At 45.1% G+C, this 15,643-nt stretch overlaps 1 protein-coding gene across 6 annotated transcripts in view; it reads right to left on the bottom strand.

The window, feature by feature from the left end:
- Window positions 1–15,643, bottom strand: part of NSD1 (nuclear receptor binding SET domain protein 1) — a 60,553-nt gene that overhangs the window by 28,448 nt on the left and 16,462 nt on the right. For 3 of the 6 annotated variants that reach the window (XM_041481884.1, XM_041481885.1, XM_041481887.1), the window contains 7 exons: window positions 13,394–13,566; window positions 8,900–11,480; window positions 5,371–5,492; window positions 4,923–5,226; window positions 3,082–3,191; window positions 1,958–2,027; window positions 1,530–1,648 (listed from right to left, as the gene is read on the bottom strand). In XM_041481884.1, coding sequence (XP_041337818.1) covers window positions 1,530–1,648; window positions 1,958–2,027; window positions 3,082–3,191; window positions 4,923–5,226; window positions 5,371–5,492; window positions 8,900–11,480; window positions 13,394–13,566 — 3,479 coding nt within the window. The remainder of the gene's footprint in view (window positions 1–1,529; window positions 1,649–1,957; window positions 2,028–3,081; window positions 3,192–4,922; window positions 5,227–5,370; window positions 5,493–8,899; window positions 11,481–13,393; window positions 13,567–15,643) is intronic. The other 3 variants (XM_041481888.1, XM_041481889.1, XM_041481890.1) reach the window with 3 other exon arrangements.

Genomic DNA, 15,643 nt, shown 5'->3' with positions numbered 1-15,643 from the left:
CACAGACAGGCAAGGTCAGAGAAAGCTGCTTAGCTCAGCCCAGGCTGACAAGCTTTCCTCTGCCCTCTTTTCCTTGGAAGGCAGCTGGATCCAAGGCTTCACTGGGCTATATCATCCAACCATGTATTTTTTCTAGCAAAGTGGAGTTCCTTTCCCAGTGTGTGCAGTCACTGAGGGAGCAGCATGGTCTGAATTCCATGTGAAAGCACAACTGCATCTCCACAGCATCCCAATACTCACCTAAGCCAGGGGATGAACACCCACCACAGCAGCTAAAGACACACAATTACACAGAAAGAGAGGCTGGCAAAGGTGCCAAGCATTGACCTTTTTTTTTTGCATGGCTTACACCATACCTGACTTCTGAATACAAATGTCTACATCTAGAGGCAGCTAAGACTTTTCAGGGTTTCCTCTGCAGTCAGTAGTGAGTACAGGACTCAGAGCCACGGCCTAGATCTTTGCTGCTCTGAGCTGCCCCTCTTTTCACAGAGAATTTGCTGCCTCTGAGTGGGTAGAGCAGACAATGTTAACTGGCCCTGCCCAGCACTGGCAAAGGTATTTGTACAGGCTGTTTTTATGCATTAGTCCAGCTGAGCACGCTTCAAAAAGAACACTAACACCAGCACAGGAAAGCTTACATGGACCAAGGGTATCACACCAATTTAGTAACTTTATCACAAATGCCCTTTCCAAAATGCAACAGGATGGCTGGAACTGTTTGAAGTGGTGTGAGGTTTGTGTTCTCCTGTAAACTGTGTTACAACAACAAATATAACAATATTGATCTATAATTGGCTCCTGATATACATACTGACTATCCTGCCTGCTGCTGAACCTGGGCCACTGGAAGTGAGAGGCGATGGCGAGAGGCCCAGAGGCGTCCTGCCTCTCCCAGGAAGTCTTGCTTCCCCTACACTTGCTGATAACTGGCTCATTCCTAAAAGGCAAAATGTGCTTGTCAGAGATATTTATACACTGATCCTGCTAATATGTAGCAGAGGGAATTGCCCCAGTTATCCCTTTCTGCTGAATGGCAGAATACAATCAGAGGCTCTTGTGAGCAGTCACAGTCCCGTCCCCCCCCCGCCCCCAGCCCCTCCAATGGGTTCTTGGCTCATCCTGGTGTTCAAGTGCAAGTAGAAGGGGCTGAAGTCCAGTCTGGTGCTTGTGCTTCAAACTGGTTTGTAAAAGGGCAGGAGTCCCACCCCCAGAGAAGACCTTTTACAGCAGTTTGATTTCTGAAGTGCAAAGCAAGATGCCAGGTAAAACCTGGTTCCATGAATTCAGAACAGCCTCTCTCACAGAGAATTAGCTGAGTACCATTTTGAAAACAGAGCCTGAGTTAAGCATCATTATAGAATAGCTACTAGATCAAGGCAGTATCTTCAGCCTAACCCCAGCTCAAGCAGCTGCATCAGTGGGATAAATTCTCAAATGACAGGCCAAAAGATGTCTCTGGCTTAGGCTCTGCCAAGTACCCTGGGAAGCAGCAAACAGGTTATAGGAGCATGAAGATCCAACAGTACCTCAGAGTGTGGGGTCTCCCCCAGCCCCTCCTCATTTTTCTCCTTCTTGGAATGGACTGCAGCAGACGTATGGCGCTGTCTCTTCCGCTTTCGCTGTTTCTCCAAGAGCTTTTCAGAAGCTGGGATGCAACAGAAAAACCATTCAAGAAAAATGCAGAAATAATTCCCTTGCTGCAGGTGACACCAGCAAGTTCTGCAGCCTGAGAGCTTCAGGCTGGGTCCTATATTCTTTGAGGGCCTAAGGGCTGGGGCAATAGCAGCCTCCAGGCACTCGGCCCTCTGCCCATCACAGAAACACCAAATCATACTGGTTTAAGCAACTTTCGCTGGGCTGCTGAGCACCAAGCACTTACACACACACACAGAGTTCCACAGGCACTGATTCAAACATCACAACAGTCTGCCCTGCTATCCCTGCCTTCACTCACCTTCTCCCAGGTCCTGGAAGTGGGCTGGTGAGTAGAGCTCAGAGCTGTCACTCTCTGAAGGGCCAGTACCCTACAAACACACAGGAGAGAGAGTCAAGTCACCAGATGAAAACAGAGACACACACTCCTCAGCTGTGAAACCTTTTGGAATCACTGAAAGACCTAATTTACCATCCAAGTCATGAATTTATCAGTCATTAGAGATTTACAAGAAAATATTTGGTTTGTGTGTGATAAATCACACGTGTAAAAGTCTGCCTCTGGGAAGGGAGGAATGTAGAGTCTGATTTGTCTTGTGCTCATCAGCACCATTCACTGCTTCCTGTGCTCTCCCAAAAAGGCTGCTAATACTCTGTAAGGTGCTGGGAAAAGACATTCTCTTCTGAGTTTACACTTTTACAGACCTTAAGACTGAAATACACTGGTCTCTACATTACTGCAATGGAGATAACTGTACTAAGTCTGTGCCTCACAGTGAAAGAAAAAGGAAAGAAGTATTATTAGTCAACTCTAGGAACAGTGGCAACAAGTTCTGTGCAGGCACATGATCTGAAATAAATGCAAGTTGCATTTTTCCCAACCAGGTCACTGAATATTGAGTGTTCAGTGGAGAAGAGCAGCATTTTCTTTTAAAATCTGAACCAAACAAGGTATCCTACATGTCATTCACCTCAAGCCTCCATCCTGCTTCAAGCTCTGCACTTACATGCATTCACCAGCTCACTTGGGAAGGTAACAAAGAAAACACTGCTCAGAGGAAATCTGATGGAAAAGGACAAAGCCTTAGGTTCAAGTTCAAGCTACACTGCAACATGACAGAAAGCCCCTGTGCAGAAACACTTCTGCTCATACCTTTCCAGACAGCATCCAGATGACTCCTTTTCCATATAAATCGATTTTAAAAAATGAGATTTTAAGCCAGAATTATCCTATCCCCATTACAAGCGGGGAGGGGTGGGGGACAGTGGATTATTTCATCATAACACAGCAACCAGCACCTTTGGGAAGGGTGGACCTTTGCTCCTGGGCTGCAGCCAACAAAAAACCACATCCCATTGCACTGTGTCTTGTTCAGCAGGATCTGCTGTCTGGGACTGATTTCTAAAGAGCTGGAAGGGAAGTACCTTCTTTTGGGGAGTCCATTCCTCCTTCTTTGGCATAAAGGCAGTGTCCAAGTCATTGGATTCCAAGAGCTTTTTAGTGGGTTTCCTTTGACGCTTGCTTTCGAAGTTTCCTGCAATGAAACCCTTCACATCAGATAAACAGGGGTTTTCTTGTCTTCCATCAGATTAAGACCGTTAAGTAAATATCAGCCAACAGTTCAAAATAATCTGCTTCACCCTGTCTTTGAGATCATAAGCTCCTAGGGCAGAGATGCCAATTACCTGCTTCTGTACAACTTCAATAAAAAACAGACCTCAGTCTGCCATGACCTTCAGGCTCACCTCAATACGTAATATAAAAATCCACCTACAAAAGAGAGGCTGTGAACTCACTGCCAGCAGGTAACACATGCTGGCAGCACAATTCACATCATAATTTCCCAAACACTTTGATCTGCATAAGCCAGTCCTACCACTGACACAGCCCTGCCTACACTCCCACACCCCTCACACCAGCACTCATGCTGCTGCAGTAAACGGGCTGAAGACCACAATCCTGGTTAAAACTACTTGAGAGAAGATACCCCAACAAAACTATTTCCTACTCAAGCTTTATCCTGGCCCTCAGGAGGTAGCAAGACCTGGGCTCCTTCACTAATTTTGGCAACAGTATAAACTTAGAACCAGGAAATGCTGATGTTGAGTGCAGACACTTCGCAGGCACAGCCTGTTACCCATCCCACCCCATTCATCCCCTGGCTTTGACAGTCTCAGCTGTGCCCTTTGACACCTCTGTAGGCACAGCTCATCCATCACACTCCTAACCCTCAAGACAAGCTGCTGCCCACACTGTGTGCTTCAGCAAAAGGTGAGGGGAAATGACTGAAAAGAGCTACACAACCTCTGCAGACTGGATGTTTGTTCCCACTGCTGCAGCCTGTTGTGTTCTCCTGCATCTCCAATCTTGGGTTCACATCCTCAATTTTTCCTCCTTTAATCCTCTCCATCTTCCCACTTCCTTGTGGGACCTTCCACAAGTCTCCAGAGGCAATCCCTCTTCCCTCACACATGACAGGCTAACTGACCTCCCACTGACCAAAAATCTGCCTGCTTGGTTTATTTTTTTTGACTACAAGCCCTTTAGGAACAGTGTTCCCTCCAAGCTAGCACAGCCAGAACACCAGGGCTTTAACTCTGGACATGTCTTTAGATGCTATCAGAGAATAAACATACTGAAAGGAGACTCTGAGACTGACACTGCTGGAAAGGGAAAAGGCCCCTCAGATTATACCCCTTCTACACCGTGCCTTACTGAAGACCAAGACCCTGGCTTGCTGCACACACAAATCCCCAAAAATTTCTACAGGTGCTTAGAACCAATCAAGCAGGAAGTTCTTCCAGAGGGAATTTTGTGCTACAGCTCCCTGAGCTCCCTAGGAGAGCAAAAGACCACTCCATGAGCAATGGAGCTTAGACTTTGTGCATCACCCTCAGCACAGCAATGTCCATCCACAGGGGTTTACAGCAACAAGAGACCGTCAAGCTGAAGGAATGTCACTGTTTGGAAGCAAGGACTCAGAGAAGGAGTTGTGGCCTCCTTCCTATGGACAAAAGAGGCATTCTGTGCAAGGATCTAAGAAGGACCACCACAGTCTATAGGAGGCCAATAGTACCAGGTCACTGGACACCCTCGCACCTGCCCTCTCTCCCTTCTCAACACAGCAACAGTCAGTGAGTGAAGGAAGGCAAGAACAAACAGTGGCAACAGCCACTGATCTTTTCATGCTGCCCCAAGAATAATTTTTAATGGAACTTGAGTTACTTTCACTTACAAAAGCAGCATCACACCACCTGCCACTTACCTGATTTCAGGAATCCCTCTTCCGCATCTGGAGAAGCAGAAACTTCAGAAACATCTGAGGAAGACAGAACCACCACCTCTGGAAAATCTGAAGATCCTCCTTGGGCTTGACTAGGGGGATCAGTGGAGTGGGATCCTAGTTCTGAGAAACAGGATCTGCTAGTTTCTGCTTCTAGGACGGGAGGGGACTCTTTGGTTGAAGATGGAGTTGAAACCAAAGAACTTGGCCCCCGCTGGGTATCTCTGTCAGGACTGCATTGTGCAGGAACGCCTCCTTCAAATTCAGACCTCGCCACAGAATTCACCTGGCATGGTGAAATATGTTGGTGAAAACATTCATTCTGCATGGCACTGCACACAGCAAGAACACTCAACCACAAAGAACATAAACACACACAGACCAGAGCCCTGGAGAAATAACCACAAAGAGCACATTGGCCTTCACCCACCTTTTGTAATTGCTCCTGGCCCTTCTTTGATTTTTTCTTGGGTGCAAACAAGTGATCATATTCTTCTGCATATTCCAGAAGCCGTTTACTTGGCTTTCTAAGGCGCTTCCTCTCTGAATGTGCTAAGAAAAAGGAAAGCAGCTTCAAGACTGTGTTTCTGAGATGATCACAAGACATCTGTGGATAATAGCTGTTCCTGCCTTCTCTTCCAGAGGTTCCATGTGGGAAGAGCTGATAATTCTCTCTTTGAGACAGCCCAAAGAATTTTTGAGTTTTCTATTTTCCAAAATCCCAACTTAGCAGGGGGGATTTTTAAGGACTTCAAGCAGTTCAGGTAAGAAATCAAAACATAACAGACTGAGAGGCTCCTGAAATTTCACCCAACATGTCCCTACAAGCTACATCTAACTTGCCTGCAGTACTTCTACCAGAACCAAAGGTCATTAGCAACTCATTACTCTTTTGCTGTTTACTCAAACTCTTTTGGTTTTAGTGCAGGGGCACAGGAAAACACTGTTTTCCCATAACACAGTCACTAGTTTCACTAGGAACACATAAGCTTAATTCCTTCCCTTCCCCTCCTCCCTGGCATTTTTTTTATATACTACAAATTCCCCATCTGCTACTGTGAGCCCATTTATTGCTTTGTTTGCTCCACAATGAGATCAGGGAGCCAGTGACTGCGGCATTTGTCTCTGCACAGTGTGGTAGCAATGCAAGGTAAAAGGTGTTTCCTCACCACAACCCCAACCACCCGTGCTACACCAACCACCTCGACACGCCAACGCAAGGCAAGCTCCAAAAAACTGAACCCTGACACTATAACAGCTCTTCTCAGCAAGCTGCAAAAGCAAGGTGATGCACATTTTTGTCTTTTTCTCACTTCCCAGAATACCTCTGAATATCTCTGACTTTTCTCCTTTTTAGCATTCAAAATCATTAAATAATATGGCCCAAAGATTTCCCCTGGTCAGGAAAACACCTGTGGTCTCCTGGAAGTTTTGGAACAAACAATAAATATTCTCTTTGCTTCATTTCATTTGCAGGAGGCGGCTTTTTCTTCTTTAAAACGGAAGCATTTTATAACAAAGCATTTCAATGCAACGCTTCAGAACAGGGATGTTGGACAAGATTGCTACATTTTATTGTGGCTTTGTGGTTAAACAAGCATGAAAATGTCAAACTTGGCCAAAAGAGAAGAAAGAAACAACTTTCTCAAACACAGCTATTTTCAGCCTCTATTAACACTCTGCACAGGTGTCTGATTGAAACACACTGCTCAGCACATAAGCAGTTATGGGATGAGTATCCTCACCAGGCAACTATTTAGAACCCCAAAACAGTGCAGCAGAGTACACAGCACTGTGCCAGAAAGGCTGGCTTAAACTGCTTTTTGTTCCCAAAAGGAATCCCATACAAGAATCCCAAATGCAGACCGACAGTGGCAAATCACAGACCTGATGAAACTATTATTTATAAAATTGGTTTACATCAGCCAATTGCACCAATCTTCATGTCTGCCTTATTTGCTCTAAACCACTGTACAAGGTTTGTAGCAAAATTATGCCCAATGCTGCCATTTAACTATGATGAAGACTTTATGCAGTTTGAGCTTAGTGGAAATGGCACAGTTGTGACTGCAATCTGTTCTGATATCTTACACTGAAGCTGCTTGCTGTGGGGGCAAGAATTGGTCACATCTCAAAGCACTGCAGTCAGTCCAGTTTCCAGCATCAGTTTCTCTACTTTCTAGGCCTTAACATAAAGGAATGGGCTCAACACAGCATTAGAGTCCCACCAGCACTGGGATGTTACAGCAGCCCTGACAGTGGCACTGGTGCCTCCCCACAGCACATCTGTACAAAGGGGGGTGGGTGTGCACAGGGCTCACGTGCTATTTAGGGCAGAGGAATTAGTTTATGCTGCAGTTTCTGATCTGGTACTTTTGCCAGCAAACCCAGGCCCTGACTGCTGCTGCTGCATTCCTGTGTGCAGCACCAACACCCTGTACACTCGCCTCCACTGTCACCTCCACGCCCAGAGCCTGCTGCCTTCCTCTGTCACTATCACCCTAACTTTACTGCCTCTCAGCACCTCCTCTTCCCTAGCTTGCTCTGCAGACCTTCATCTTCACCTCACACAGCATCACTGCAGGGATGCTTCAACTGCCAAGGCACCAGGAAGCTTTAAGAAGCTGCCTGGATCTTGGTGTGAAGGAAGAACCCACAGCACAGCCCAGAACACGCATCCTCTCACCTGCTCTATAGAGACTTCAGTCCTCAAAAACACACAGACCCAGCCAGAGTCAGTGAATGATTAAACTGGTCATGACTTAAAACCAGAACTTTTACCCCAGGTGTTACACCCTATAGGTTTGTTTTCTGTGCCTGCTGCAACTTGCCTTCGGCAGGTCCCACAACCACCAAGCCAGGAGCTGCCTTTGCCACAATTGAAACAGAAGTGCAGGCTGCCTCCAGCAACCACAAAAAGCAAAATACACACATCAAAATCTGCACTGAGAGAACACATAAGTGACAGAATGCACACAGGCTCAAAATTATGATGAGTTGTATTATTTTACGATATCACAATTAGATTAGAACAATTTAGTGTGGTGAAACCTATGCAAAAAACTAATTTTATTGGTTTTATTAAGGCGCGTTTCCCCAGATTCCCTGCAGAAACCAGAGGATGGTACAAGTTGAATATGGTTCTGTTGGCCCTGTTCCTTCCACACATCCTTTTATTTCTTCCTTTGGCTTTAACCAAATATCCCCACCTCTGTGGGGGAGGCAGGCCTCTCTTGCCTTTTGGTCCTCAGAAGCCTCCTCCTTCCTATGCAATTTCCCTTCCAGTGCTGCTGCCTTTCTTCTGTCTGCCATATTCCAGACCCACCTCCAGCCCAGCCTCCCTGGCAGCTTCCCTCTTTTCTGCTCTCTCTTTCACCCATCAGGCAGCCACACCAGAACTGTAAATTAGGAAATCTGTGGGGCTCCACAAGTCACTATGAGCAACTAATAAAATTCCACACTAAAACCCAAAAAACTCCCAACACATCATCTTGAAGAAATCCTACAGAACAAACCAAAAACAAACTATGTCAAACAGCACTAGGAAAGATAAAAAACAGAGCAGCCATTGAGGCTCATTTTCCTGGAACTTTCTAGCACTGACCTATCCCACTAACACCAAACTTGTGGCTCTAAGGAACACATTATAAAGGTGCAAGTTAAAAAAAAAAAAATCCCAGGCTCTGAAGAACTCTTTCTTTACCTTTCACTGCAGAAGAACTAAAGATTTTTAATGTGTACAAAATTTTCTGACCAATAACCTGAGTACAAACTCATAATTACTCTGTCTCCTTTGTCCTCCATGCTTACAGAGAACTGAAACCAAGGTCCCACACTTTCTTCTGCTCAGACGTAGATATCTTCACATTGTCAGACAGCCACAAGTTCTGTAACTTAGCCTTTAAATGAAAAAGTGTAAAATGCATACAAATACTCTGGCGCAAGTCCAGCTCCCTTACCTTGTGCAGAGAATTCAGACTGGGGAGCAAAGTTGCCAAGCTCTGTTTCTGAGTCCATCACACTGGTGTTTGGCTTACCACATACATTCAAACGTTTATCAACTAAGTCTAAACGATTCTCAAAGTCCTGAACTGCCAAGTCTCCCTCAAGCACCTTTGAATGAGGGGAATGCCTACGTCCCAAGCACTCATTTCCCTTCAGTGAAAAGCCACGAGAATTCAGGCCAAAGGCACTCTCCAAGTTTCCTTGTTCCCTAGATCTACTGATGTGCTTATTAGATCTAGCACTGCTTTGGTTAAAACGCTGCCATCGCTTTTTGGGTGCTACGTGATTGATATCATTAGACTCATCACCAAGAGAGCTCTCACTATTTGCCTCTGAATCCAAGTCTGGACTCTCCCCATTTTCAGCAGAATTGCAGCTCTCATTATTTCTACCAGCTTCAGGTCTCCTTCCAATACGACCTAAATTGTCATCAGATAAACAGGCAGAGTCTTCATCAGTTGAATGCTCTGTTAAATCAATACACTCTTTCCTCTCAGTATCTTCTGCCTCATTCCCTAGAGGACTGGTAACCGAACTGTGCCCAGGGAATGCATGTTCTCCTGAATCTCTGGGTAACCGACTTAGCAACTTACTTGGCCCTCCTGGTTTTAAGTCCTTTCTGTTTGAAACTGTTTTATCTCCAAGCTTTGATGACTGCTTAGATTTTGAACAGTTGCGTTTGGACATGCAATTTGTGCCATTTGTCCCAGAAACAGCAGCACTCGCAGGCTCCCTTTTACCAGTACCAATCCCTGTCAACTTGGTTGGAGGACTGCGTGAAAATGAGGAGTTGCTTATAGCAGAGTTTGGAGTTACTGTTTCCTGGACACAATCTCCATTTTTTTCTATTTTATATGGGGGACCTACAATAGACAAAGACTTGAGACCACTTGCAGAATTGCTTCCAGAACCATCACCTGTGCTGGTATTTCGAAATGGGATTATATTTTGACCAGTCATCAGTTGCTGCTCTTTTGTCTTACTGTCATGCATATCCTTCAACATCATTAACAAGGTGCTGAATTTGTAATCTGGTTCAATAGGCAAACGACCATGACCAGAAGCAGAAGAGAAAAGCAAAGGTACTGTGGCCTTTGGAGTGCCAGAGTCACTGGCATCATCGTTCATGGACCGATACGACAGTTCCTTCAGCTCCGACAGAACGTGCTTCACCACGGCTGTTTCGATTTCAGCAGAATCCCTGGGTTTCTCATGCATGTTGTTTAACAGTTTCTGACCATCAACTTTTCCACTTCTCTGAAGAGAATCTCTTGAAAGGCCAGAGAAACCTTTGGTATCTGAAGAACAGCGATTCACACCACCCTCCTCTTCTGCAAGAGAAGGCTCCAACCCAGCAACCTTTTCTTTATGTTTACATTTTATACTCCTGGTTCCAGGTAATTTCATGCTTTTCGGTTTCAAGATTGCTTGATTTGTAACAGCAGGCCAGGAGCTGTCCTTGGAAACACTTTGGGGGGTAGTGTGCTTGTTTGCTAGGGAAAGATTGTAATTGCTCACATCTGAAGAGCACTCAAGAGGTGTCAATGACATCTCAGCATCAGACAATCCTACTTCAAGCTCCCCATCTGCAAATTCAGCATCAAGTCTGTTGGTTACTGAACCTCCCAGAGCTTTGCGATCTCTGTGCGACTTCTTCCTGGCCCTTCTGCTGCTCTTCTGAGAAAGATACATCGAAAGTTTAATGTTTCCACTTGATGTCATAGGAAAGTCCTTCTCCACTTTATCTGAAGAATCACTAACTTCAAGAGCACTAGAGGCTCTCTCTGAACTTTGGTCCATGGTATCTACATCACTGTTCCCATCATCAGAGAGGGAAGAGGATGAATCTGATTCAGTTTGTTTTTTCTCAACACCAGCATCAGAAGCAGAATAGTGTATTTGTAATTTGGAACTGCACAAAATGCCCAGGGAACTCTTCTCTCTCTCAAAAGATGGGCTGGAAAACAAATCTCCTTGGAGGGTGTTTTTCAGAGCATCACTTTTACGATTCTCATAGTCTGGTTTTAGAGGTGTCTTTTCAAAACGTCTTTCTCCAAAGGAGGACAGCAAATGGTTTTCCCTGGTGCTACTGGACGCTGTCAGGCTGTTGGCAATCCGGCGAAGCTCGTGAGACGCGTGTTTCTCTGGCAGGTCCCCAACAATCACGTTTCTAACTACGCTCTCTGGTGTTTTGTCTTTGATTTCTTCCCTCGATTCTTCCCCTCTGGCGCCACTCTTTTTTACTCTAGTCCTTTTTCTGCTTTCAGAGGTTGTTTTCACCTGTGGCTTGATGTGCAATTTTCCTTTTTCACTGGCCACGTGTCTGGAGTCAAAAGCCAAGGATTTTAAGCAGCCGTTCAGTTGCGTGTCCCTTTCTGCTCCAGGGCCATTGGTGTAGTATTCCAGCTGCACGTCCTTCTCGCTGTCCGGCTCGCTGGAGTTCTGGCTGCACTTCTGATCCTCTGGCCCCCCGAGAAGAATGTCTTCTGCCTGTCCAACACTGACTTCCCATTTAGCCCTAAATCTCTGAGGAACCTTAAAAGTTGGAGACAAAAAAAAAAAAAAAAAAAAGACAAAATTTGAGTAGGTACCCAAAGAGACAAAAGCGAGGAGCACAAGGCACAGAACACAGTGACATTCCTGCATTTTGCATCTTTAAGACAATTCCCTGCAACTGTGTCTGGCAGACACAGGAAGTACTGCTGGGTAAGCACCCTGCATTCCAGCTCAGCCCTGTGCATTCCCAAAACAGTAGAAAGGTCCCTGGCAAGTAAAGGTCTTCCAAGAATCGGATGTCTTGGCATGCCAACACACCCTGAACACAACAGCCTGTAAAGGGCAATGCATATGGTATGGATCCCTGGCACAGAAATGCAAAGCTACAGCCAGCAAGCCTCACAAGGCAAATACAGCATTGTTTTCCTCAAAATATCTGAGCAGACCTGTTTGCTGTCCTCATTGTTGATTCTTCCTGCATCCCCTGAATTCAGAGCACGATCTGCCCTCTCCATCAACTCACCTCGGGACTAACATGAGATCCACACACATCTAAGATGTGCTCTATCAAGTTCACAATGTTCATTCCTGAGAAGTCTCCCAGTTTAACTCTGTATCTTTAGAAAAACCAAAAAGCTCTCTGCATACTTAACAGGAACCTCTGCTAATACTCAAAATTAACATGAAACTTGTTTCTTATCTGCATATGTAGTTTTTGGCTGCACAACAGCAAACCAAAAGCTTCACAACTGCTTCTAAAATCAAATCCAATTCCAAGGCAGGAGGAACAACTCACACTGCTGACACTTTTCTTCTAAAGAAAAACCCAAACCAACAAAGTCTCATCTCATCAGACTCAAGAAGTTTCATGAAGCCGGAAGCAATCCAGCCAAATACTCTCAGCTCTGCATCAATTTTGGCTTCCAGGGTTGCAAAGATGGACATGTATGTGAGTAACAAACATTTGATTCCCTCTACTGCAGGCATGCTGGCACTCCATTTACATATAGAATGAGATTTCAGCCACGCAGCACTTCTAGAACCAGAGAAGTTACTTGGGAGCATGTCACTAGTTGTTGAGAGCACAAGGAGAGAAGTCCTTAAAGAAGATACTGAACATGCCCTTGGAAAAGAAAAACCAAATAAGGCCACTGCCCCCAGGGACTCACATCTGCAAGAGCACATTCAATCTGATGGTTCTGCACTAACACAGAGAAAAAGAAAAACCAGATACCATTGCCTAGTATAACTATTTGCTCTCTTACAGCAACACAGTAGCCTCTGTAGTTCTTCACTTCAGCAATTCTAACGAGTTAATTTCTGCAGTCACCTTCCTAAAGACATAGACCAGACCCCTGTGTCACATTACATTAACTGGCTACAACTGCTCTGGGCTGTTATGTTTGGAAACGGAGATGGTGCGATGAGCCACAAAACTCATTCCCACAGGCTCACTGACAAAGCATTTTCCAGGTCAAATTATAAGTCCTAACAGGTTTCTATAAAGAGAATTACTGAAGCAGTGCTAAAAATCCCACTGCTTTATCTCAGCCAGTGATCTAGTGAAGCATGCAACTCCACCTCTGATTCAGATCAGCCAAAGGAGGCTGCCAGGGAGCACAGAAGTTTTTTAGCAGTGCTGCAATCCACAGCAGGAGAGGGCTGTGCTGCTGAACAGATCCCACACCAACAGAGCCCAGATTCCTCTGCCTTCCAGAGCTGTCCAGGGCAATAGAAGCAGGAGGCCCCACCCCAGCAGAGAAGAGAGTCTGGAAACTCCTGGCAGTTTATAAACGATGCTGTTGTAAGGACACAAAGAATCCCTTTCCTGGCTGACTTGCTGCAGTCAGTCTCACAGAAGCTGTCAAAGTACAAATTCAGGCATAAAGGAATATTTTGTAGTGTGCAGATTCAAAGAAATAAAAACATATTACACAAAACAGCTCTTTCACCTTGTGTTTGTATCCTTTTTCCTTTTGCTTTCCTCTTTTCCGGAGAACAGGCAGCTCTTCAAACTGATGTCTCCCTTCAAAGAGGACAACAGCTTTCCCAGGAACCCAGGTTTTCTCTGAAGGTTCTCCTAAGGTATCCACATAGTACTCTCGGTATGGTCTCTGACCGGAAACTATTTCAAGAAATTTAACAGAATTACCCCTTGTATGTAACAGAATAAAGACACAAAAAGAGACACAGAAAACAGTAACAATTTGAGAGGTAATTTTCAATTACATTTTGCTTAACAACATTCCCACATAAATGACAGTTATGGGGATTTCTACTCACAACTAAGGGAGACCCCCCCTTTGTTTGCTGCTGTCTATATTCTACATTGCTAGTCTATTTTTAAATTGTTTGGGCTTTTTTTTTTTTTTTACAATTGATTAACACGCCTATGACTGGTCATCTTATTACAGCAAAGACTGCTTGCAAAAAAAAAAAAAAAAAAAAAGGTAAAGATATGTAAATATTTTTTCCTTGAAAGACACAACACACCAGGCAGAATATATTTTTTCTGCTACTCCCTGATTAATGATTAAACAGTCCAGAGCACTTGACCGTTGGGAAAGCACAACAGCGCTGGGAACACCCAGAACTGACATCCTTCTGGACAGGATTTAGTCACTCAGATTACACTTCCAGCCCATTTGGTTTGTGCTACCTCTTCCAGGGTGCCAGCACAGTGTGGCAGCCTGGCCCTAAGTGATGTTGAAATTGAGATTCTAACCAAGACCACTGAGAGGATGACAAACAATGACCAGAACAACATCAAACCAAGTGCAAAGATCACAGGCTTCATCCACCCCATTCACAGTTCTAGGACTCAAGTCATTGAGCCTATACCTTCCAGCTCCAAAAACCTTCCAAGCCAAGAGCTTGCTGAGAAAAGGTAAACTGCCTTTAACTAAACACCATTCCTCAAATCCCAAGAGAAGAGCTTTCAGCACAAGTGACAAGGTTGAAGCGACCTGCCTTGTTTTGAAGGGCTTGTTCCCTTGGCAACAGGAGAGCCAAGGCAGCAGGACTGTGCTTCCTACAGTGCACACAGAGCCCAGCTCCTCCTGCCCAAAAGTGCCAGAGCTCAGCTCCACCTGCCTTGCCACTTTGGCATTGGGAAAGGAGGGCAAGCAGATTACACACAGCCACAGCTGGAAAACACCATTTTCACCTGAACTCCACTGGTTTGAACACAGATAAAACAATGATGGGAGAGTTCATCATGTGGCTGGAGATCAGGCCTTCCTGGAACTTGCTGACAGAGCTTTTCCTCCCTGTAGAATTCCTTTATTAACAATCCTCATGCACAGGCTGAGAGGGGAATACTGGACAGCTATATACATTAAATCCTGCCCAAAACTTCAGGAGGAGAGATGTGAGGGAACAATATATATCAGCATATCTTCTGGAAACATCTCTGACAGGATTTTGAGAGCTGGAAACAAACTATTTAAAACATCACATTCACTATTCTCTAGAATCATGATAAGTGCCTCGCCAAAGGATGAAGGGGGAGGTGAAGAAAGAAGACTTCAGCAACCAAGCTTGGGGATGATATGAGCACCATGTAGGAAAAGCTACTTCTTGTGTAGAGAAACAGCAATGGCTCTGAGCTGATGGCCACTCAGAAAGAACTCCACTCATGCACAGCACTTATTGTGCTTAGGCTGGCAAGAGCCACAAAACCTGGAGACAAATACAGTAGTGAGTGGCAATCTCACCAGTCTAGAGCTGTCAGTGGCAGAGGACACCAGTTCAAGGGGTTTCTAGTTGCCCAGAGAATAAAAAGAATCAGAAGGGGAAACCAGGAACAAATAAGCCTTTCTGTTTGTGGCAGTCTCCCCGTGGCATCTGGTATGACACTAAAAGCAAACAATTCCTCATTTCCCTTTTGTTCTCTTTATCACTCACCTATCTCTGTCTTGATCTCTCTCCCTTCCTGGCTCTCTCCTGTGGTCAAGCACACACAGCTCTGTTGTATTTGTCCATCTCTTCTCCTTGCACTCCGCTCACTCACACTATACACCCTAAACACTCATATACATGGCTCCATTTCTTGGTTTTTCCAGAATTTCCCTATCAACAGCTCCCTAATTTTTTGTGCTAAACAAGACCCAAAAATTTCACTTCCATGCACATGCTCCCATCACACCCTCAGGCACGTAGCAGCTACACTGCACTACCCCACACTCCACTCCTCAGCCTCT

The sequence above is a fragment of the Pyrgilauda ruficollis genome, unplaced genomic scaffold (genome assembly GCF_017590135.1).
Source record: "Pyrgilauda ruficollis isolate IOZ18807 unplaced genomic scaffold, ASM1759013v1 scaffold57, whole genome shotgun sequence".
NCBI classification, from domain to species: Eukaryota; Metazoa; Chordata; class Aves; order Passeriformes; family Passeridae; genus Pyrgilauda; species Pyrgilauda ruficollis.
Note: the sequence above shows the minus strand (reverse complement) of the source record. Positions and strands in the feature narration are given on the sequence as shown.